General features: G+C 42.6%; 1 protein-coding gene across 3 annotated transcripts in view; it reads left to right on the top strand.

Moving 5' to 3' along the window:
• Tnrc6a (trinucleotide repeat containing adaptor 6A) overlaps positions 1-24,047 on the top strand; it is a 162,861-nt gene that overhangs the window by 71,004 nt on the left and 67,810 nt on the right. Inside the window, exons 1-2 of one of the 3 annotated variants that reach the window (XM_055627541.1) lie at positions 13,990-14,421; positions 14,797-14,844. The exons of the other annotated variants lie outside the window; for them this stretch is intronic. Of the exons in view, the coding sequence (XP_055483516.1) occupies positions 14,417-14,421; positions 14,797-14,844 (53 nt within the window). The 5' untranslated portion in view covers positions 13,990-14,416. Of the gene's footprint in view, positions 1-13,989; positions 14,422-14,796; positions 14,845-24,047 lie in introns of those variants that run through there. 3 annotated transcript variants of the gene reach the window in all.

The following is a 24,047-nucleotide window of genomic DNA, read 5'->3' as shown; positions in this document are numbered from 1 at the left end:
CTTCTTCTTCTTCTTCTTCTTCTTCTTCTTCTTCTTCTTCTTCTTCTAAGACAGGGTTTGTATGTAGCCTTTACTATCTGGGAACTCACTCTGTGGACCAGGCTGACCTGGACCTCCAAGAGATCGACATGTTTCTGCCTCCCAAGTGCTGGGATTAAAGGCGTGCACCACCACAGCCTGGCTGGAAACCATTTCTTATAGCCAGCCCTCAGGAGTGGGTTTTATAATCTTGCGTTTTGCGGGTAAGGAAACTGAAGCTCAGAAAGGTTTAGCAACAAGCCAGACACTCTTGTGCCCAGGCAAGCTCGGCAGCTGACGCAGGTTCTGCGTCCAGATCTGAGGCAAAGGCTGTGTTGTTCCTTCCACATGCCAACCCACCCCTTGCTGCCAGGCACCCTGGGCTGTCTGTGCCTAGATAACAATGCCAGCAACAATGCCAGTGTTGGGTGGCAGTCATAGCCCTGAGGGTTTCGTTGCATTGGCCTCTTTCTCTTCCTGTTCTGAGCGCCAGTTGATCTGGATCACCACAGTGAAGGCACTGTGACTGTGCTCCGTGAGAAGGTCCAGGATGAGTGGCTGCTCCCCTTGCCTAGCTGGCTGCTTTAAACCAGTAAGAAGCTAGACAAGAACCTATCTAAGCACGTCCACCCCGGATCCCTGATCCTATTCCTCTGTGTGCTGTCTACCAGCTATCATGCTAAACATCTCGGCGTGAGTGGGTCCTTACCATGCCTAGGCCAACAGATTTCTCTGTGTTTTGGATCTTTCACTGGTTTTGTTTTTGTTTTGAGACAGTGTTTCTTTGTGTAGCCCTGGCTGTTCTGGATCTCGTTCTGTATACCAGGCTGGATTGGAACTCACAGAGATCCACCTGCCTCTGTGTCCCAGGTGCTGGGGTTAAAAGCATGTGCCGCTACTGACCGGCTCTTTCACTGCTTCAATGCAAGGAAATCGTGAGATGTGTTGGAGCCAGCCCAGACTGAATTAATGAATGCATAGGGTATAGAACTAGGGAGGTGGACTTGAGTTGGCCCTCACCAGAGAAGAACATTGAGTTCTGGGAGGAAGGGTGCCAAAAGGCGGCCGGTCCTAAGGAGGGTGTCCAGAGAGTGAAAGGCTCAAAGCCAAAATGAATGAGTAACAGTGAAAGCATTTGGGGTTGTCTGGCCTGCCTCGGATGACTCAGGAGGAGATAGCTCTGGAACAGCTCTTGCTCGCCAGCCCCTGCACAATCCATTTTCTTATTTGTAGCTTCAGCGTGCCTTTCTCAACCCTGCCCAACTCTCCTAACTTTCCTCCTTCGGACTCAGGGACCCAGGGTCCTGCTAGCTCCTCTCTCATTTGTCACTGTCTTTCCTTATTGAGACAAGCAAGAAGAAGCAAGCTGCTGTGCTCTGGATAACTGGTATCTAAACATCCTCCTGTCCATCGGTCCTTCTGCCTGGGCTTACAGAAGATGGTGAGGCTTCTGCCTGCGTCATCGCCATCCTACATCCATCTACCCCTCCTGCTCTGCTAGTGCCCTCCCCTCCTTCTGCAGAGAAGCTCAGATCTTGAGCTGATGAGGTTTAGTGAGGAATCAGGGCGATTGTCGCTAATCTTGATGACCAGAGTTTAGAAAGAGAGGACCCATCTCTCAAAAATGGCCTCTGACCTCCACACACGCACCATGGCATGCACATGCCCACATACATACATATGACAGAATAAATGTAAAAAAACATGTAAGAAGCTTAACTCTTTCCTGTCCTCTAGTAAACAGACCCAGCCCACCCCTCTTCTCGCCTGGTTTCCTATAATCCGGTAAAAGTTCATGCAGGTGGTGTTTGTTTGTTTGTTTTGAGATAGGGCTCATGTGTAGCTCAGGTTAGCCTGAAACTCGAAATCCTCCTGCTTTAGGCTCCTGGCACAGAGACTATCAGCGTGTGCGATCTTGCCTAGCTCCATTCAAGCAATCTTTCTGTCTTCTTTCCTACATAGCTTTGTTAAATCCTTTTGATCATACCAGCGTAGCCCAACATTCCACTAAACAACAGCACAATGTTTGATTGCCGTTTCTGGCAATCGCTTCATTGAAATATAATTCACAGACCCTAAAAATTTACAAATTTAAAAGTTTGCAGTGCACGGCCTGGAGAGATGGCTCAGCGGTTAAGCTGCTCTTTCAGAGGACCCTAGTTCAATTCCCAGCGCCCACATGGCAGCTCACAACTGTGTATAACTCCAGTTCCAGGCGACCTGGCACCCTCCCCCCACATACATGTAAGCAAGGTAACAATGCACATAAATAAATACATACATACATACATACATACATACATAACTTTAAAAGTATGCAATGCAGTGGGTTTGGGGACAATCATAGAACCATGTACACAGTTTGAGAACGTTGTCACTTCTGTCACTCTGTAATCTTCCAGTCTCTCACACCAGTCTCAGGTAGCCATTAATTTGCTTCCTGTCTCTATGGATTTGCCTGTTCAGAACAGTTCATTTAAGTGAAATGGAGAAATAACATGTGTTCTTTCCTGTCTGGTTTCTCTTTCACTTAGCAAAATGTTCCCAAGTTTTATCTTCATGATGGCATGGGCCACTTGCCCACTGATTTTTGGGACAAATAACCTTATTGAGCAGGAGGTACACCTGCACACTCATCTCTGCCTTCCTCAGTTGATAGACGTTTGAGTTCTCTGTGCTTCTGACTACTAGAAAGAAAAGCGCAATGCACGTTTATGTGTGAGTTTTTGAATGCACACACATTTTCCTTTCTCTCGGGGAAGTACCCAGCATTGGTAAAGCCAAAGAGAGTTTAGTTTTGTCTTTTTGCAGACCTGCCATTCCCATTGGTAGGGCAGGAGGATTCCCATTTCCCTACATTCTTGCCATCACTGCTGTTAACTGTCCTTTTTAAAATTATCATTATGCCTCCCTAGTGTCGTAAAATGAAAACTTACTGTTGCTTTGGTCTGTATCCCCATGATGAGTCTTATGTCGTCCATCTTAACTCAAAATGCTGAACATCTTTTGATGTTCATTAGCCGATCGCATGTCTTCCTTGCAGAAACACCACATAGATCCTTTGCACATTTAAAGCTTAGTTGTGTGTGTGCTTGTTGTTGTGTTGTGTGGGTACTTGTGTACTTCCATGTGTTAGTCCCTCACTAAAAATGTGATTTGAAAATTTATTTTTTCTCCTAGTAAAGTGTTATGTTTTCATTTTATTAGTATTTCCTTTGATTCATCCACCATCAACTTTGGATGATGTCCAATTCACCTTTCCATTGCTGTTGCTTGTGCTTTTTAGTGTCATAGCTAAGGAATTATGCCAAACCTGAGATCATGAAGATTTATGAGCCTGAGATTATAAAGATTCTTCCAGGTATTTTGTACTTATTAGTGTTCCTTTCTAATCCTGCTTGAATTAATGTTTCAACAACAAAAGAAAACAAAAAACATAGTTTGCCATAGGGATTGCTGTCATTCTTTTACACTTGGACATTATTTGCTCCAGTGTCCCTTGTCTAAAAAAATACTCATTTCCAGGCAGGTGGTGGTGGCACAGGCCTTTAATCCCAGGATTCGGGAGATAGAGACAAGCAAATCTCTGAGCCTGAGGCCTAGATTACAGAAGGAGTCCCAGGACAGCATGGCTACACAGAAAACCTGTCTCAGAAAACAAACAAACAAAACATCAACGAAACCTTCTTACCCTTTGAATTGTTTTGATTTTCTTATTGCAATTAAATTGATCAATAGTGTGAGATTGATTTGGGGACCATTACTTTCATTCCTTTGATTTGTTGTGATCATCCTTACAGCAGTCTCAAACTGCTAAATTAATGTATCTTCTTGGTAGCCAGGAGTCCTTCAACTTTGTTACTGTGTGCTTGGGAAAGGGAGAGGGAGAGGGAGAGAGAAGGGGTGAGGAGGGAGAGAGAAAAGGGAAAGAGGAAAGAGAAAGGAGACAGAGAGAGAGAGAGAGAGAGAGAGCGAGAGCGCTTTGGAGATAGAACTCTGGGCCGTGTCTACCGCAGAGCTATACCCCAACTTTGTTCTTTAACAAGCTTGTGTTATCAATTCTGGATCCCTTGAATTTCCCCACCAGTTTAAGATCAACTTTTAATTCTCGAAAAGAATCCCACTGTGATTCTGATATAGATGGTACTGAATACATTTGTGAAGTTTTATCTTCTTAAAAAACATACATGCACATACGTATTCATGTATACCTCCCACACACATGAGCACGCACATACATTCACACATAGCATTTTGTTAAGAGAAAGAGAGAAGGACAAGGATCCCACAATCTTCTCTCAGGACATACCCCAGTGACGGGCTGCCCTCCCGTGAAGCCCCACTTCTTAAAGTTGCCTCATCTAGGGCTGGAAGGACAGCTCAGCAGTAAGGAACGCGCATTGCTCCTGTAGAAGACAGAGTTCAGTTCCAGGCACCCACCTTGAGTGGCTGGAACCACCTCTAACTGCAGCTCTAAGGGATCCGGTGAAGTCTTCTGCCTCTGTGGACACATATCCACATGTATATATCCATACATGGCCACATACAGATACATATAATTTAAAACAGGTTAAGCGTGTTTATGTGTTTTAAAGAAAGTTTCCACAACTCAGCGGTACCAACCCGGGGAGTAGTCCTTGGGGGGACACTAAATAGCTGAACTATAGATTGACAGAAAATAAGGTGAAATGCAGGTAACGGCTATGGGAACGGAAAACATGAACAGATAGCCTACCCCTGTCTTGAATTGGGGTGGGGGGACTTTGGAAGTAAGATCCCCAAACCTCACATGCTAAGAAGAAGCAAAAGTGAATGCACGAATTTAAAATAGCTACAGAATATTAAGGTATCTTAGGCCAAGTTAAAGGGTAGGTAACACAGTGATTAAAAACGCTGCATGTATGTAGCTCAGTGGTAGAGTGCTTACCTAACATGCCTGACGTCTAGGGTTCAGTCCCCAGCATAATCATATAAAAAGTTGAATTTTTTAAAGATTTAAAAAAAAAAGGTGCTTTACAGTCCATACTGCAAAGAGACAACTGCTTTATCATACAAAGCTCTTTCATAATAAGAAATAGGAACTAGTTGTAGAAAAATTTAGACTATTTATAAACACACACACACACACACACACACAGTATGAGTTGAGGGGTAAAGAATGGCTCATTAGGTGAAGAGCTTGCTGTGAGGGCATGAAGGCACGAGTTCGGATCCCCAACACCTATGTTCCTTCATTTTTCCCTTACTATTTCAAATCTTGACACCCTAAAGGCCACCGTCTCACTCTTAGAAAGCTTAATTTTGTGTGACTTCTTCACGATCAGATTCAGGCTGCACATCTTGGGCAGAAAAGACTCTGGAGTGATGTTATGTTTTTTCTGTTTTCTCTTTGTGTCCTCCCAGGGATCATGTGGGCTGGCCTCGGTGATGCTGGCTTTGAGCAGTTCATCGAGAGAGAACCCTGCCTCCACCCCCTCTTAGTTTATAAGCAATTTGTGGGAGGTATTTTAAAATTATGTAAACACCCGGTTTCTCATCAGAGTCTTTCTGAAACAGCTTTATTGATTCGCATATTTAAAGCACAAAATTTGATGAGTTTTGACATATGTCTACAGCTGTGAAACCATCACTACAATCAAGATAGCAAATCTGTCGTCTCCCAACACTTCCTCCTTTCTTGTTATCCTTCCCTCTCATTTCCTCCCATACTCTTCCTATCTTCAGGCAATCACTGACGGCTTTCCTATCACTACAGAATAACTTATAGTTTCTGAAACTTTATATGTTGAATCGCCCAGTCATCAGTTTCCTTCCCACCCCCTCAACATGGCCCCTTTCAGCATGATAATTCTGAAATTCCTACATGTTGTGCCTATCAACAGCCTACCTCTTTGCTGATGCATATTATCCTTTTGTGTAGAATTCATATTTTCCATGCCTTGATAGGGTTTGGTTGGTTGACTGATTCACTGATTGAATGATGATGATTATTATTTTTACATTTTATTTCTCATTTTATTTTATTTCAACATTTTGTTTCAACATTTTATTTCTCATAGTTCTGGAGCTTGGGAAGTTCGCTATCAAGGTGATTAAATCTCTAGCAAAGGTTGCTCCCTGCTTTCCCAGGGGGCATCTTAGTGCCATATCCTGGAACCAGGAAGCCATTGCAGCATTCTTCCTCCTCATTCATTAAGAACAACAAACAGAACAGTTCCTGGTTACCATTTGCCATTCCACAGAGGTCAAGGTGGCAGCATAGTGGCCTATGCTTTTTCTTAAATTAGGGGAAAAAATACATTGTGTCTTTAGATAGTTCATGTATTCCTTTGTCTCTCAGTCTCCCCCGAAGCATGCATGTGCACTGGGGATCTGCTCCATTCTACACTTAAAGAATTCTTGTTATACTTTATTTACTTCTGTGTTGTGAGTGTGACTGAGTGCTCCCTCACCCACCGTGTGCCAGAGTGCACATATAGAAGTCTGAAGACAATTTTCAGCTGACAGTTCTTGCCTCCTACCATGAGGGTCCCAGGGGTCAAACTCAGTGCATTGAACTTAACCTGCTGGCCAGCCCATTAAATTAATTTTATTTATCTATTTTCTTGTTTGGGGAGGGGGAACACACACGTCTCAGCATTTGTGTGCAGGTCAGAGGATGATTTGTGGGATTCCATTCCTTCCCTTCACCACATGGGGCACTGAGCTGAGATTGAGCTCAGGTCATTGGGCTTACTGTCAAGCACATTGACCTACTGAGCCATCTTGCTGCTTCTCCGTTATGATTTTCCCTGGACCAACTAGTATATTCTTCTCTTACTATCCCATGCTCCCTGTGAACCCACATCTTTTTTGTTCTGCCCATGAGCAGTTTTTACCCCCTGAGCACCAAAGCTACGTACTGGCAATAGAGCAAACACAATGGACAACACTTCACTCTCTGAGACCCAACATGTCAGCAGTGGCTGGACAAACTAAGACCATCAGAAAACACAGATACTTACATTATGGTTCACAATGGCAGCACAATTACAGTTATGAAGTAGCAACAACAATGATTTTGTGGTTGGGGTCACCACAGCGTGAGGAAATGCATTAAAGGGTCGAAGCATTAGGAAAGCTAAGAACTACTGCTCTCACCCGTGAACACTAGTCATATTGGCTTCTACAGACTCTGGACTCGGGGCCGTTCTGATAGGGTTCCCTTCTTGTACCACTGGGCACAGCGTTCCTCCGGTGCTACTCTACGGTGGCTAATAGAACTCATGTCAATTGTTCCTCACCTCTCACAGATCACTGTCCCCATTGCTTTAGGTCTACTGTTTGTAAAACCGTTTATCTCATAATTTTATCTGCTTATTTTCTTACTTCCTTCAGGAGAGAGGGGAAATGTTCTGGTTCATTATCTTGGTTGGCATCTTCAAACTTTGAATGAATGAGTAGATTGTATATGAATATATGTATCTATTTATAGGCATACAATTTCCCATTATGTTGCTATAATCCCTTACCAGCATAATGCATTTTAATGTTCAAATTATCTTCAACTTGGTCAGTAGGCATAAGCATTGTTAATGTGAAATACTTAACACAGCATTTCTCTACCAAAGCCCTGTAAGACTGGGAGCGGAGGCAGGTAGCCTGGATTTCAAGACGAGGGACATTATCAGAGAAAGGAGGGAGCAGCAACTAATTACTTTGGCTGTAACTGTCTGAGGGACCTAGTCAAAAAAGGAGGTCCCCATGTGATCCTCACTAAAGCCATGAAGATGTCTAGTGGGTGCCATGGCAAGCCAGAGCATTGTTGAAAGAATGCTGTCGGCATTTGTACCATAAAGCAAAACAGCAGTTGAAGAGACCAAAGGAAAGTCTAGAGGAACCCTGCTCCTGCCAATAGTCCTGATGGTGACAGACAGCAGCCTGGCAAAAGGATGAGGCTCCTTGACACACACTAAGGAAATGTTAGAGAAGGGGAGGTGACATTTGTTCTTCTTTGTTTTACAAATATCTTTAGTTCAGTGTTTGGGCCTCCTGAGCACTAAGCTACATACTGGCAATCCAGCAAGCACAATGGGAAGAACTTTACTCTCAGACCTGGCATGTCAGCGGTAGATGGATAACGTAAGTTGTCTCATGAAAACATGTGAGATTCCAATCCCGATTGCCCCAGGAGTTCTTTACATAGGGCCGGGCGCTCACTTCAATAACAGGGAGCTAGAATGATGGCAATTTACTTCTCGTACTTGACTCACATCCATATTCTGATGGGAATCAGAGTCTCAGGGAAGGTTTGCAAAGGAGGCAGCATGTGAACTTAGCTTTGAAGCCGAGTTTGTCAAGCAGACACAATGGAGAGGCAAGGTCTTCCATTCACATGGAACAGCGTGTTCAAGTCGCAGAGCCACTGAAAGACACAAAGAACTGGCCATAGTTCAGTGTCCCTAGATCCTAAAATCAGGATTCTGAGAAATGGGGCAGGGCAGGCTCTTGAAGGCTTTTTATTTTATGTGAGGGGTTTCAGACGGCATTCTACAGAATGCAGCTATTCAAGCATTTTTAGCCTTCAAGCCATTCAAGAGCATTTAGCCTCAGCGGGAGCTCATCAGATTTACTGGCTAGAAAAGCCACTTTGGCAGCAATATGGATATTTAGATGGAGGAGATAAGCAGAGGATAGGAAGATAATTCATTCATTAACATGCATAACAAAAAAACGTAATACGTACTAGGCATTCAGCTACAGGTGGAGATGTGTGCCTTGCTCTCCCAAACCTTCCCCCCCCCCAAAAAAAAAAAATTCAGGAGACTCAAAGAATAAACAGATGGCAGAGAAGTTTCATTACAAATGCGATTAATTCGATGGAAAGTCCAGACAGCTTCAGAGTATTTGATTGGGAGCGTGGAAGCCAGAGAAGGGAAGTGAAGGGATAATGAGAGTGTGAGTCTTTCCGGATCCAGAAGACAGGAGCCCTTTAGAAAGACGGATTGCCTGAGGCAAGGTGAGAGGGAGAGGTGTTGCACGGTCATCACTGCGGGTGGTGGTGGGAAGGAGGGGTGGGTGATGAATCTGCTCGACTCGCAGTCCAGAGCCCTCAGTGCCTTTGCGTTCTTTTATGGTGGACAGTAAGATGGCGATGGTGTTTTTATATAAAGTAAGAGCACCCAGGCTGCTGTGTGGGAATTTTCCCAACACACTGCAAACAGAGGGGGCATGCACACTGCTGGGGAGAGAGAGAGAGAGGAGAGAAAAAGAGAGGAGAGAGAGAGGTCATGACCCTTCACCCACTTGGGAATGCAAGTTGGGCACAGATTATTTTAGTAAGGTCGTGTTGTTTCTCATAGTTAAATATGCGGCAGTTCTGTTCTAGAGGTATGCTAGTCGGCTTTCTGCTTACTGTAACAAACACCTGAGATAATCTACTTAGAATGAAAAAGAAGGGTTTTGTTTTTTCCAGCTCACCATTTTGGAGGGTTTGGCCAGGTGTGATTTGTTAACCCCTTTGTTTATGAGTTTGAGGTTCAGAGTACACTACAGTAAAAGTGCAAGGCAGAGCAGAAACACCTTGCATATGAGAAGACCAAGGAAAAAGGAACAGGGGTTTCCCACTCCTTGTCAAGGACACACCCTCAAAGACTCGAGGCACTTTCACTAGGCCGTACCACCGAGAGACTCCACCATCTCCCAGTAGTGCCATGCTGGAGAAAAGCCTTTACCACGTGGCCATTAGAGGACATTCATAACCCAAACTATAGCACTAGGTATTCATCCGAGAGAAATGAAAACATGTCTGCTGTTGGGTTAAGTCTTCCTGGGGTGATGCAGATAAATGTCTACGCATCCCAGATGGAGCATCTGCCACAGACCAGGGCCATAGCGCCACCAAAGGCGAACCTAAGGGACCAAGCAGTTTATTGGGTTACGAAGAGGAAAGTGGGTGAGGAGTCACTGGAGCAGGGGTAGCGCAGAGGCAACCACTTCACTGGCAAGCCCACCCCAGGCAGGACCAGCATTCCGGAGAGCTGCACCAGGGGCTCGCACAACGACCACACGCGGCTTCTTCGGTTAGAGTCTTCTCTGCTTCAATTGTCTGCTGCTGATAGAACCTCGGAGAAGAACCCCGTGAACCTTTCATGCTTCAGCTTTTCCCAGGCTTGTAAGCGGTGAGGACCTTCCTTCCCTCCTCCAGGAGGGAATGTTTCAGTTCAGAGAAAACTGCCCCACAGGTGTCCACCAAATAATAATAGCACCCCCCAAACTAAAAACAATAACTGAGCAATGGGAGGATGGTCAACTAACTGTGCTATATCTATCCAACGGAATATTAGCAACAAAGAAGGAAACAAATTCGGTACATGCGACAAGATAATGAACCTTAGATTTGTTCAGCTAGAGAACCCAGCCAGAAAAGGGTACATACTGTGTGACTCCATTTATATGAGCTTCTACAACGAGTGTACTGGTTTATGGTGATACACAGTCATAAAAGTAGTGTTTTTGGTGCCCAGTGTATGGGAGAGGGCTGTAGATTGGGACTGAGAAGAGACACAGGGGAATTTTGTTGAGTGATAGAACACTTTTAAAATATTGATTGTGGTTGTGGTTACATGAATATATTTGTCATAACGCATGAGGTTTTTTTCACTTTAAGTGGGTGAATCATGCTTTGTGTAAAGTATAGCACCATAAGGAAAAAATAAGGGGGGGGGGAGGTTTGAGGGCAGGGACCCTGGAGTTTTCAGGGTGTGTTGGGTAGTGTTGGTGAGAAAAAAAGAGGAAGAAAAAGGTAAGAAGATATTTCCAAAATAAACCGTCCTGTGTTACATTGAAAGATGGGAGGAAAAGTTAGAACTAACTATTGGGTCTCTAGTTGGAACAGCTTAGGGACTGGTCCTGTTACTACTGACTCGTCACTTGGCTCCAACATGCTTACCCTGTTTCCCCCTTCCATCTTGATGATTCATCACAGGAGTGTCAGATTTCCCTGGGGTACACTCCTTGGCTCTTTTATGGTAGCACACACCTTTAATCTCAGCACTCCGGAGGCAGAGGCAGGAGGATCTCAGTGAGTTGGAGATCAACCTTGTCTTCATAGAGAAGTCACATACGTAGTGAGTCCCTGTCTAAAAACAAAAGCAAATGCCAAACTGTATGAGTGAATTTATTTTCTGTTTGCTCAGAACCGGACTTAGAATTTGTATGCCAGTCTCTGTGTGGGACACAGCTCCTACATGGAGTCTTTTGAGCATTTACATACTGAGTGACATTTGATTTTCTTTGTTACTTTATGTCTCTTACACAGCATATATGCTTGTATATTTGAAATTATTATATTTGGTAGATTGGCTATACATAGTAGATTAGATTATCTATGATCGTCAGTTGGGATGGCAATGGGTTGTATTTGTAAAGTATTTATTATCAAAAAAGAATATAAGGTGTAATCTAGTTGGGATCTGCAATATAGTGGTGTGAAGGGGGCTTTGGAGCCAAACTCCCCTCTCTCTCTCTCTCTCTCTCTCTCTCTCTCTCTCTATATATATATATATATCTCCATATATCTTAATATATGTATATGTGTACATATATATCTTAATCACTTCTTACTTACAGGGTTTTGGGAAGATTAATCATGCCCATTGGCACAGGGGTGTAATGCTCCTACCTCAGTGGGCTGTACAAAGACAACAATCGGTGACTAATTAGTATTTGTAAAATATTTAGAACAGTTTGGGATAGCACTCATCAAGTGCTGAAGAAACTGTAACTAAATGAAGTAAACACACCCTTTTCAGGATAACGTATCCACGTTCATAAGTTCAAGGTTTTTTTTTTTTTTTCTGTTTACTATTTCGGAGACTTTCTAAATGTAAAAATATTGGGAGATGTACAGTGCTCGGTTGTACAGTGGTTCTTAGCGCACATTTTTGCTTGCTCAGCATTGCCTGGTGTCTGGGGAGGCCAGAGGACATTAGGTATCCTGGAGTTACAGACAGTTGTAAACCACCATGTGAGTGTTGGGAACTGAACCCGGGTTCTCTGAAAGAGCAGCAAGTGCTCTTAACTAAACTGAACTGTTTTCTGCAGCCCGGGGTTGTGTTTTTCGATAAAGCAAGAAAAATGAATCCCTACCTTCCGAGCGCATAGTTTGTGAATTATCAGTTCATCATTTAACTTTCTCAGTAGGGCAAGGAGGAGAGATTGGAGAAAACGGGTGTTGAGGTATAACCACAGGAACTGAGCAGAAACAAGGGCAAATAGATGAAAGGTCCTGTCTTAGTTTGTCTTCTGTTACTGCGATGAACGCCGTATTGACAAGCAACTTGAGAAGAGGGCTTATTTCGGCTTACAGTTCATCCTCCCATCATACAGGGAAGTCAGAGGACCTGGAGGCAGGAGCGAATCAGAGACTGTTTGCTGGCTTGCTCCCTGTGGCTTGCAACCTGCTTTCTCATACAGCCAGGGATGGTCTGCCCGAGGGTGGACTTTACTACCTACGGTGAGCTGGGTCCTTCCACATCATTTATTAATCAAGAAAATGCCTATAGACTTGCCTCCAGGCAATTTGATGGGGGCATTTTCTCTTTGGGGTTCCTCTGGCTTGTGTCAGCTTAACAGAGAACCTAACCAGGATAGATCCTACTTAAATTTGAAGCTGGGCATATATGTAGAACACTAGCATTCAGAAGACAGAGAGGCTCGCATGAGTTTGACTCCAGTCTGGCCTACATAGAGCAATCTAGGCTAGCCACGGCTAAAGAGTAAGGCTCCATCTCAAGGGAGAAAAAAAAAAAAAAAAAAAAGTAAAAACTACTGGCATTTAACTGGTACTCTTCATTTTACATTTTGTAAAAGAAATTTAAAAAAATGTTTATAGGCTCATAAAATTACAACCACGAGAATAAGAAAAACGTATAACAGTAGTGAACATTCTGGTTCACATTTTAGTTCTTTCTGAGCATTCATTCATTAGCGTGCCTACTACAATACACATTTCTCCCGGAGCAGAACCAGACAGTCACAGAGCTTGTTTCCTGGGAGAGACTGAAGCAGGTTTAAACCAGTTTAAGGACTTAGGATAGAAAAAGAGCAAGAGGAAGTAATTGACAGAGCGAGTTTCCTGAGAAAGCTCCTCGAGCAGCGCCAGGGATGGATTTTAAGTAGAGGAGAAATTTGCAGATTACAGGAGGCACTGTACGCACTGAACATACAAGAATATCTGTGTTCTTATGTGCATTATAACAGTCGTCTTAACGCATCATATTGCTGCACCTACCTGTAGGTATGTATCTTATTGTATTTACATTCAGGTATGTGTCTACACTGTAATTAAAAAATTATTGTAATAATTGTATCTTTATGTATTTACATGTAGATTCATATACTTAATCTACAGGCATTCATCTTACAATGTCCACAAATATAAGCGTCTTTGGGTGTTCACATGTTTTTCTGAGAACTAGTTTTCTGCGTTTTCATCCTTTCTCCGTAACCAAGTCCCCGGGCCGTTATTTGCCACTCCATCTTTTCACGTACTTCGAGTAGCTCTATTTAATGCCACCTCATAACGTGGGACTTTGTAGCTGGTTACAGCCTTTCCAACCACTTCAGTGCCTTGAGTTAATATCTTGATTTTGAAGTACCTGAGAATAATATCCCAAATGATTATTTCTTGAGGAGAAATTCGTGCAAGTGGAATTGCTGAGTCAAGGGTGTGTAAAATTCTGAGGCACAAAATCGTACGAAAACCTCAGGTACGCATTTCTCACCCGAGAAGAGGCGTAAGGAGACAGGTTAAAAAATCTGGCTTAAGGTCAAAAGTGATTAGATGTGGGTGAATTTAAAAACGGCGCGGGCTCCTCGGGCAGCGGCAGGGGTAGAATTTGCGGTTTGGTGGATTTTTTTTTTTTTTTTTTAAAGGCGTATTTCTGCGAGGGAGGGGCCGGGCAGAGGCGAAGGAAACTTGTGTCGCAGTAAAGAAGGAGGAGGGGAGGATCGGAGTCAAACCCGAGCTGGCCTCGGCCAGAAAGGCTGCGCTCCGCGCTCGCCGGGCACCAGATCCGCTCGTGGGGAGCCTCGGAGTTCCCCGAGAGCCCCGGCGAGGTGCCGGCCGCGTCAGGCGGTTGCCAAGCGTCTGCCTTGTCCAGCAGGCCTAGTTGCTAGGGCCTCCATCTTGGGGCCCCGGGGCCACTGCGCCCCCGGAAGGGGTTGCGAGTGGGGCATTCACTTCCGGTCTGGGGCCTGCGGCGGCAGCGGTGGCGGCGGCGGCGGCGGCGGCAGCGGGTCGGTGTAGAAAATGGCGCTGGTGCAGCGGCTCGGGCCTGTCCCCGCGGCGCTGCGGAGGGCTTGAGGCTCGCGAGCCTCGTTCCCCGCGCCCCACGCGCTCGTGCACTTTACACACATGAGGTGAGCGGACCGGAGGGGAGGCTCGCTCGGGCCGGGGAGCCCAGCCGACGGCGCTGCCGCAGGCCCCCCCCCCCCCCCCCCTCAGGCTGCGGGGCGGCGGCGCGGGGCAGTCCCCGGGGGCGCGGGCCTGGGCGGGAGGCGCGGGCGGCCCGGGAGGCTTGGAGCCCGCGCGGGCTGCGGCTCTGGGCTCGGCGGCCCTGGGCTCGGCGGCCCGCAGCGCTGCAGCCCGCAGCCCCGCCCCCCCCCCCCCCCGCCGGGGCCCTGCCCCCGCAGCCCCGCTCTCCTCCCCCTCCCCCCCTTTTTTTTTTTTATTTGTTTGTTTTTGTTTTTGTTTTTTTGTTTTGTTTTGTTTTTGTATCTTGTTTCCCATTTCAGAGAATTGGAAGCTAAAGCTACCAAAGACGTAGAGAGAAATCTTAGCAGGTAAGATGGGCGAGCCTTCAGTCTCCCGCCCCTTTATAATCGTGTTTTTCCACTCTGCTTCGCTCTTCCTGGGTTTATGGCAACCTCCCCCCCCAACCCCCCACCCCTTGTCATTTGCCTTCGCACTCAGGGAACAGACATTCGGGAGAAACGGCCTCAGGGAATATTGCATGGAGGGGGGGGGTCATTGCAGGGAGACGAGTAATTACGAGTGTGTTCGTTCTTAAAAAGAAAAGCAAAAGGCAGTTCTTGTAAACTTAGTTAAAGCATTCTCACCCTTTTAGAATTTAATTAGGGGACTTGTGCATTAATTACTATTGTAAATGGTTGCAGGCATTGTGTGACTCATGATTGAGGCGGCCCTTATGGCGGGCTGTCAAACTGTTTTGGCTTCCCCGTTATTACTTTGTAGCTAAATTGTTGCCTTTATAAAAAGATACTATGTGTTCGCATTTTCTTCCCTCTCGGTCTCTGCACGTTGTAGTCAGGCGGATTCTGTTGCATTGGAAACAGTTTTGTCCTTGAACTTCATCGAGCATAAACTGCGTTTTGTTTTTCTTTGAAACTATATTTTAGTCTGTGTTCAGTGTGTGCTCTTTTATCAGTTGGGAAAGTAATTAAAAATTGTTCTCGGTAAGCGATTATCACTTCTGTTGGGCCTGCTTTTGTATTGGTAAATTCAGCATCAAATACTACCTCAAAAGAGGGTTTTTTGTTTTTTTTTTGTTTTTGTTTTTTTGTTTTTTTTTGTCCTCCACCCCCAAGTGATGCATTTCGGGAAAACGTTTAGTTTTATTGAGCTGTAATTGCTTCAACATCAGGAAATTGCACTATACTTAACCCTTTTTCAGATTCACTTTTAAAATAGGCTCTTCCTTTCTTGTTTGCTTTTTTCTTTTGCATCATATATAATGCAAACAGCTTCATTTGTTTTAGTTTTTAATATGGCTTACATTTGTTTATTGGAAGTTCTAGGCTTATGTTGGGGTTATTAACAGCACACTTGTAAATTACACAGGTATTTTTCACCATGTAGAATTGTTCCAAATTTCTGGCTCTTTGATATTTATAAATGTTAATCTGTTGGGTTGACTGTTAAAGAATCTGTTCTCTTGGCAAAGAACAGTATTGGCTTACCCAGTAAGGTTTTCTGGAACTCTAAATATTATGGAATCATGTAAAAGGGACATTAAAGCTAATATTGGTGGCTAAGTGACTGTCAGCTGGATGTTTAAACAAGTTATGTTGTCAAAAAGTGGGAAAGAAATAATAAGATACAGAGCCAAACAAAATAGACTGAATTATTAATGTGTGATTTTAGTAATAGTATAGGTTTTGGATCTATTTCTCCTTCGATTTTTGTTTTGTCAGGTAACTGCATAGGCCTTGTTTCTGTTAGGGTACTTGGAACTTAGGTAAACACTGTAACGCAAGCATGATTTTCATTTCGTTGTGATTGGGCAGAACTTGGAGTCTCTTCTCTTGGCCTTGTATCAGAGTTTGAATTCCAGCTCTGCCACTTAAAATGACCTTGACTCTTGGCAGGTCACTTAGCTTCTCTGTGTCTATGAAAGGAGAGGCTTGGGCCATCCAGTTACTGAGGTCTGTTAGGCCCCTTGGGTCACATAAAAAGGAATCAGATGCTGTCAGTGTCCGCAGGGGGCATGTACAGTCTGGTAGGGAAACTATAATAGTACACAAATAACAGCAACACGAGGTAGTTGATATAGGGGGTCAAAAGCATTCCATTCGTGTGCTTGGGGCGCGTCAGCTGATCCTAAGATAAGAAAAAGAAAATTATTGGCATTTTAAGGCAGGGTGCGGAGTTCTTTTTGTGTAAGGTTAGTGTGCTTTGAGTAGGGAGAAGTGATTAGATTAGATGGGCACATGCTTCATTTTTACCAAGTGAGAAAGTATTGCACTTTACCCATTAGTACCCTGCTCACGAAGCCATGGTTGGTAGTATCACCCTAGTAAACTGAGTATTTTCTAGGACCCAGTGAGGGGAAGAATGTTGGCAAACTTAACATCTGTTCATCATCTTCCATCTTTGGATGGAGTACCCATCCAAAGACTTGGCATGCCCCCTTACCCTTGAGAGTCTGGGTGAATTAGGCATTCTTAGTTCTGCTTTACATGTAAGAAGTTTGAGGTATAGTGAGGTTAAGTAGCTGAAGGTCCTACCACTAGTGATTGCAGGAGCCATCATGCTGTGTTTAAACTCTATTACTGAAGGTTAAGATGCTTCACTTTAAAAAAATTGGAGAATTTCTTTTAGAGAGTAGAACCCACGATTGCACGTAGTATGTTTATCTTGGAGTTTCTCACTACAGACACTGCTTACATTGTGGACCAGCTAATTAACTACTTGAGGACTGTCTTTGTAGTGTAGAATGTCCAGCATCACCAGGAATACTCCCTGCGCAGTGTTTGTAATGATCTCAGTGTTTTTAGGTTCTGACAGAGGTCAGTAGGGATGAAAAGTGGGGCTGGGGGACATCACTGTTGGAGATCTTGGTTTGGGTTTTGAACATGAAAAGTCCTAAATACTAAATGATGAATGCATATAAAGCGTTTTTTTTTGTTTGTTTGTTTGTTTGTTTTGTTTTTTTGTATCATGGAAGTGCAGCAAACCCTACTATGTGTGTCTCTAGCTTGGAATTTCTGTTCTGTGCACCATTCTGTGTTGTCATTCTTTCTTTCCTGTGAGAAGTGGCAAATCCTTACCAAGACAGTACCAGGGGCCAGTTAAGCAAAATGGCACTAAGGATAAATTAGCTCCATTACCCTAGGTAGGCTAGCTTTTAAAAGTCATTGTTGGCCTTTAGAATTGTCTCAGACATTTAGAAATGTCTCAAGCATGTACATTCGAAAGAAGGAGCTGTAATGTCTAGATGAGGTTGACTACCATTGGAGTTGGACTAGGGAAACAAATCCACTTTGGCCTGCAGAGAGGGTATTAGAACAGTAGAGTTAAAGACTGGAACTCCAGTAAGCACGCAGGAACTTCGTCTAGCAGAAATAGCAAGCAGTTGATCAGTCTGTCTTAAGGCATGGGGTGTGGAGGTTTGAATGTCAGCCTGAGAACTTAGATAGGATCTTTAGATGGTCTAAGGAGATGCTGCCTACGTTCTGGTAGGATACCAAGTGAGCAGAAACTTCAGCCTGGAAATTGTGACCAGGTGTAATTACGGGCACTAGTTGTCTACGTGGAAGGTGATGAAGATTTGCATGGAAGTGGTAGTAGAGAGAGGTGAAGTGTGAAATACTAAGGAAGTGGAACCGGGGTGTTCAGAGCAGGTTAGTTGTGAGAGAGTTTAAATAGTTAGGCTTCTCCATTTAGGATAAACAAGAGATTGACCCAGCCTCAGAGTGAAATAGAAGTTTATGTGAGGAGAAACAATGGTAAGTTAAAATTACCAGTTACAGGGGAAGCAGAAACCTTCCTTTAACTAGTACAACTCCTCTGATGCAAAGCAATTAAAAAAATGTTTTAATGTGTATGGGTGTTTTGCTTTGCCTGCATAGATGTCTGTGTGTACATTGGTCCCTGGTACACATGGAAGTTAGAAGAGGGCATCAGACCCTGGGAAGTGGTGTTACAGATGGTCGGGAGCAGCCAGTGTTTTTAACTGCTGAGCCTTCCTCCCAGCCCCCAACTTTTATATTTTTTGAAAGTATTTTTGGAGGCTAAAGTTACAGAATTACTGAATTCAGAGCTGGGCCTTACGGTAGATATCAGCTAGTATTTATTATTTTTTCAGGTGAGAAAATTATGATTGAGAGACAGTCTTCAAATGACAGCTGGGATTCCAGCAGGCTTTCTCATTCCAATTCTAGTGTTTTCACTGCCCATTAGATAAAATATAATTTATGTTTCTGCTTTCTTTCTGAAAACAATTATGTCAATATAGTTCATGTGCCTTGTAGTGATTTCTGTAAGTTAGGTGTATTGTGTAAGTAGAAGTTAACATAGTTTGTGATACTGATCACAGCTCTCAAACCAACCATTAAATGCCATTATATCACAAATATTAAAGGTGTTATAAACCATAGAGCATCTAATGGGGGACACTTGTTTGAACCATGAATGTCTGGAACAGAAGCTGTATCACAGGAGACCCTAGACAACAGGAGTAAGCCAGGGTGTATGTCTCTAGATAAGATTACCTGTTCTTGCCATTGAGCTTTCATTGTTTAGGGGAAAAGCATTCTAATTTTGTGAGGTTTTTCTGTTGCTTCCTCTGATGTGGCTTGTAGGTTAGGCTTCTTTCTGGCTTAGTTTGGAGATTATGTGGTAAATTGGCTGCTAGAATAAATGAATACAGACTGGGAGCTTAGCTTAAAACTGACAATACTCTGGGAAATTTGAACATAGACATCATAAAAATAATTTATAATGTATATAATAGTTTATATCAAATATATGAAAGTATAGTTTGAAAGATAGTCTTTTATAGTTTAATTTTATGACAACCCCAGAGATGCTGCCCATAATTGGAAATACTGAAATGGCATGTGTTACATGTATTTCATTTGGTCTGGACTAATCTTACTCCAAATCACCTATTTTTCATTAAAAAAAAAAAGAAAATAAAATCATTTGAGGGCTGTAGAGATAGCTAGACAATTAAGAGCTCTGTTGCTCTTACCCAGGACCCATGTTCCATTCAAGTTCAGTTTTTAGCACCCACATTGGCCAGCTCCCACCCACTGTAACTCCAGCTCAAGGGGATCTGGTGTCCTCTCTAGACTCCATGGTACTTGCACTCACACATGCGCATAGAAACATAATTAAGAATAGTTAATCTTAACAAAAAGCCACTTTTAGCAAAGTAGCAGAATTAGTGTAGCACTCACTGCTTCTCATGATGATTTTTACACTCTATTCTCCAAATAGAGCAGTATGTCTCACACAGTAAAGAGGATCTTGTACATAACAGTCAAATGACCAAACATGGAACATTTAACTTTATGTTAAGGTTTAGTCCACATTCACTTATTTTCATTTGTCCTGGTGGAGTTTCTTCCCAACATTCCTTGATCATCCAGGGTTGCTATAGCTGTCTTGTCTCTGAAGCTTCCTTTCTGCTCCTTTCATGACAGTGCAATTTTTTGATTAGTTGTTTTGCAGAATTTTGGGTTTGTCTGAACACTTGTGAATGACCGGATTGAGGGTAAATCTTTGTGGCTAAAGGTCCCATCAGTGATATTCTGAGCATATCCCTGCAGGTGCTCTCCTTGATCCCTTCAAGGTGAGTTCTCTGAAGGATTATTCACCACTTGCACGTTGATACTGGCCTACTTAGTGTTTCTTTCATTTTTAGGAAATGCTACTTTATTTAAACTGAAATGAAAAATGTTAAATTTACAAAAATTGCAAGTCTATTTTAAGTTTATTTATGGTTGTGATGGCTACCCTTTTTGTTTGTTTGTTTTTGTTTGTTTGTTTTTTTTTTTTTGAAGCCAGCTTTCTTATTGGTGGACCTAAAAGTTGTCTTCAACTTTGATTAGTGATGGATGAATAAACTTGGTAAGAAATGAAGTATTGCTTAGGTTTGTGATGTGTATTTTGTGTTTGTTTGTTTGTTTGTTTGTTTTTGAGACATTCCCCCGAGGAAGCTCAGCTTGGCCTGGAATTTGGGATTCTCCTCCCTTATATACTTCCCAGCTCAGAGGCTATGGATCTGCACCATCATGCTCCGTATTTAAGGTAGCTTGGCATCACGGCAGCAGACAAGGCACTGGTGCTGATGTGCAAGGAGCCATGGATGAAAAGAATTATTTTGAAATACTGAACATGTGTTTGAACAAAACAAACAAACAAAAAAACCCCAGAACCTAATAGGATATAGCTCTTAGTATTTATCACTGTCAAAGATTTGGTATGCATTTGAGTGGCTGTCAGAAGAGTTAAACTAAGATTGAAGAGAGAGTAGGCTTTTTCTTAGTCTTAAAAGGAGATCCATGAACATAAATATAGTTAAAGTCCTATTTAAGTCTTCTTACTTTAAACATCCTTTGCATACTCTGTGTTGAGTTTGCTAGGCAGCAGAAATCCTAGCATTTTCTTTTTTGTAACCAGAGAAATGTTTGAATTTTCGGCAATACGGCAGTAGTGTTATCTGACAATGACTCAGCTTCCCATTTTAAATGGAATGTTCAAAACAAATTGAAACCTACTTGAAGATTTTATACTTTGAACCTTAAAAGATATTTTCTGCAAATAGCAATTGATTGGATTTTGTGTAACAAACAAGACTGAGACAGCTCACTTGTTTTGCTGTTCTTCCTAGGGAATTGTAGTCTGATAGCATTTATTGGGCCATTTGCGATACTGGATTTTTTTTTTTTTTTATAGTGACGGCATCTATGTTTCTAGCCCCTTGTTCCATGTATTTGTCCTCTGAGAAAGCATAAGTGAACTAGTAGGAGGAAATGGTTCTGCCTGGTGCCTAAATATACACTGATCTGAAGAGAGTTCCAGCATTACTTTACCTGTTTGTTGTTAACTGATGAAAAGGGCGCAAGAACAATGCATTCTTGTTGTGACTCCTCAAACAGGTGTGAGGCATGTACATGAGACTCAGTGGGCATGTGGTAGGTTGTTTGCTTATGTGGTCCTTTTGGGTCCCATCTCTAGTGGGGGTGTACCTAAATCCCAGCTCTTAGAGGCAGGGGGAACCCAAATTTAAGGTCAACCCTTGCTACATAGCAAGTTCAAGGCCATCTGGGCTACATGAGACCTTATCACAAACAAAGTATAAAAATGGAAAGGGATATAAATAAGCATTCTCTGCATTCCTGCGGGTTAGCATTTCAGGGCAGTTATAAGACAATTATCGAAAACTTCTGGTTCCCTAGTGGCTATGGAACCAGAGCTGCCCAGTGCTAGTATTGTTTAGTGCTGTCCTGTTTTGATTGATCCTCAAATTTCTCGGAAGGTCCTACCTCCTCATGTAGTCTCATTGGCCTTGAACTCACTATCCCTGCCTGAGTGCTGAGCTTACAGGCACAAACTCTCATCTTTTTAGTGGTATCTTGATTAAGATCAGATTTCCATGTGTGTGAAGTATATAGATTGTGCATTCATCACCTCTCACTCCAGAACATGTTTATACTCAAACTCCTTGCTCTAAATTCCAAATATTTAGCAGTCAGTCCTCATTTAGCCTGCCTTCTAGCACTTGCCCTCCACTGGTGATTGTCCTCTTCTGGACATTAATAGATAGAATCCTCCACCAGAATTTTTCAGTGTTTGTGTCTACTTAGTGCATTTTCAAGCTTTACCCATGTTTTATCATTGTCAGAACTTCATTCCTTTTAATGGGTGAGAAATACCATCCCATTGTGCAGAATTGCTATCTTTTGTTTATATAAATAGGTGATTTAAAATTTTTTTTTTAGTTTGTATCGCTAGGACTTGAACCCAGGGCTTCATAAATGCCAAGCATATGCTGCCCTGGTGAGCCCTGTCCTCAGCACTGTGCCACTTTGATTCATCTCCGCATCATTTTGTAGGAATTTCAGCTTTCGCTGAAGGATTGAACAAAGCTGCCTTTTACGTTTGTGTACTAGTATTTGTATGGCTGTGTTTTGCTTCTGTTGAATGTCTACCTAGGAGTGGAATTGTGGTTTTGTATGATAGCTGTAACTTTGAGGAGCTGCCAGGCTGTGTACAATGCAGCCACACTAGCAGCTGCTCTTCTTCACATCTGTGCTGACACTTGTCCTTTTTAATTGGTGATAGCAGGCATCTCTGTGGACGAAGACGTCTCATTGTGGTTTTGATTTGCATTTCCCTAATGACTAAGGACGTTGAACATTCTTTCCTGGCCTTTATTGGCTGTTTGATTTGGAGAAATGTCTATTTATAGTCTTTTGTCTATTTTTAAATTCTAGTTTTGATTTTTGTTTTTCTTTTTGAGATAGGGTCTCACTGCTACTCTGGCTGGCTTGAAATTTGCTATACAGACCATTCTGGCCATAACAAAACAGATTTACCTGCTCTGCCTTCTGAGTGCTGCGGTTAAAGATGTCCACCACCATGCCTGGCTTGTTTTTAAATTTTGAAGTGGATTGGTTTTTGTTTTTTGAAACAGGGTTTCATGTAGTACAGGCTAGCTCAAACCTGGCAGATAGCTAAGGGTGACTTTGAACCCTTTAATCCCCTTGCTTCCTCTGTCTCCACATGCTCGGTGAGCAAGCATTTGGGTTTTGTTTTGTATTGTTGAGTTTGAAGAGTTCTTACATAGATTAGAAATAAGTCTTTTATATTATGTATGGTTTACAAGTATTTTCTTCTATTCTCTAAGTTCTTTTTATTAGTCCTCTGAAGCACAAATATTTAGTTTTACTTATCTGTAATAGTTCTGTTGCTTGTGCTATTGTTAGTCATTCCATTCCTTTGTTTTATAACAGTTTTATGGATTGTATGTTTAGGTCTGTTGTCACATTTTGAGTTGGTTTTTTTTTTTTTTTTGTATGATGTGAGGGCACCAATCATTCTTAAATTTTCCAGTTGTTTGGCCCCATTTGTTGAAAAGATGGTTTCTCTAGTGTCCTTGAAGTTCAGGCGCTCATTTTGCAGAGTGTTGTCTCAGGATTCTGTGTCATTTTGTCCAATGGCCGTCCTTGGGCCAATTTCCACTGTCTTCATTGCTATAGTTTTGTAGTTAGGCTTGAAATCAGCGCCGGGGTCCTCCTAGTTCTCGCCTTTTCAGGGTCAATTGGTCCTGATATTTCTTTGAGGGGTTTTGTATAAGTTTGTCAGTTTTAATGAAAAAGTTGTGCTTTTTATAGATCAGCTTAGATAATATCACCATCTTAATGACAGCATTTCTTCTAGTTCATAAACAGAATTTTTCCAGGTATTAGCTGTTTATTTTTTCAAAGATGTACTGTGTTTTAAGTATACAATTTGTACTTTTGTAAGATTTATTCCTAAGTATGCTATATGAAATGGAATTATCTACTTCATTAGTTGGTACTAGGAATAGAAACCAGAACTTTAAGCATACTCAATATGTGCTTGATCACAGCTATACCCACAATCTCTGCTGTCTGTGAATAGAGATAGATTTGCGTTTTCCTTTCTGGTCTTGCTGTGTGTCTGTTTGCCTGTTGACTGAGTCCTCCTTCCCTTTTTCTCAGGATTTATTATTATTATTATTATTATTATTATTATTATTATTATTATTATT

Source organism: Psammomys obesus, unplaced genomic scaffold (genome assembly GCF_907164565.1).
Source record: "Psammomys obesus unplaced genomic scaffold, mPsaObe1.curated_primary_1811, whole genome shotgun sequence".
Taxonomy (NCBI): Eukaryota; Metazoa; Chordata; class Mammalia; order Rodentia; family Muridae; genus Psammomys; species Psammomys obesus.
This window is presented reverse-complemented; position numbering and strand designations above follow the sequence as displayed.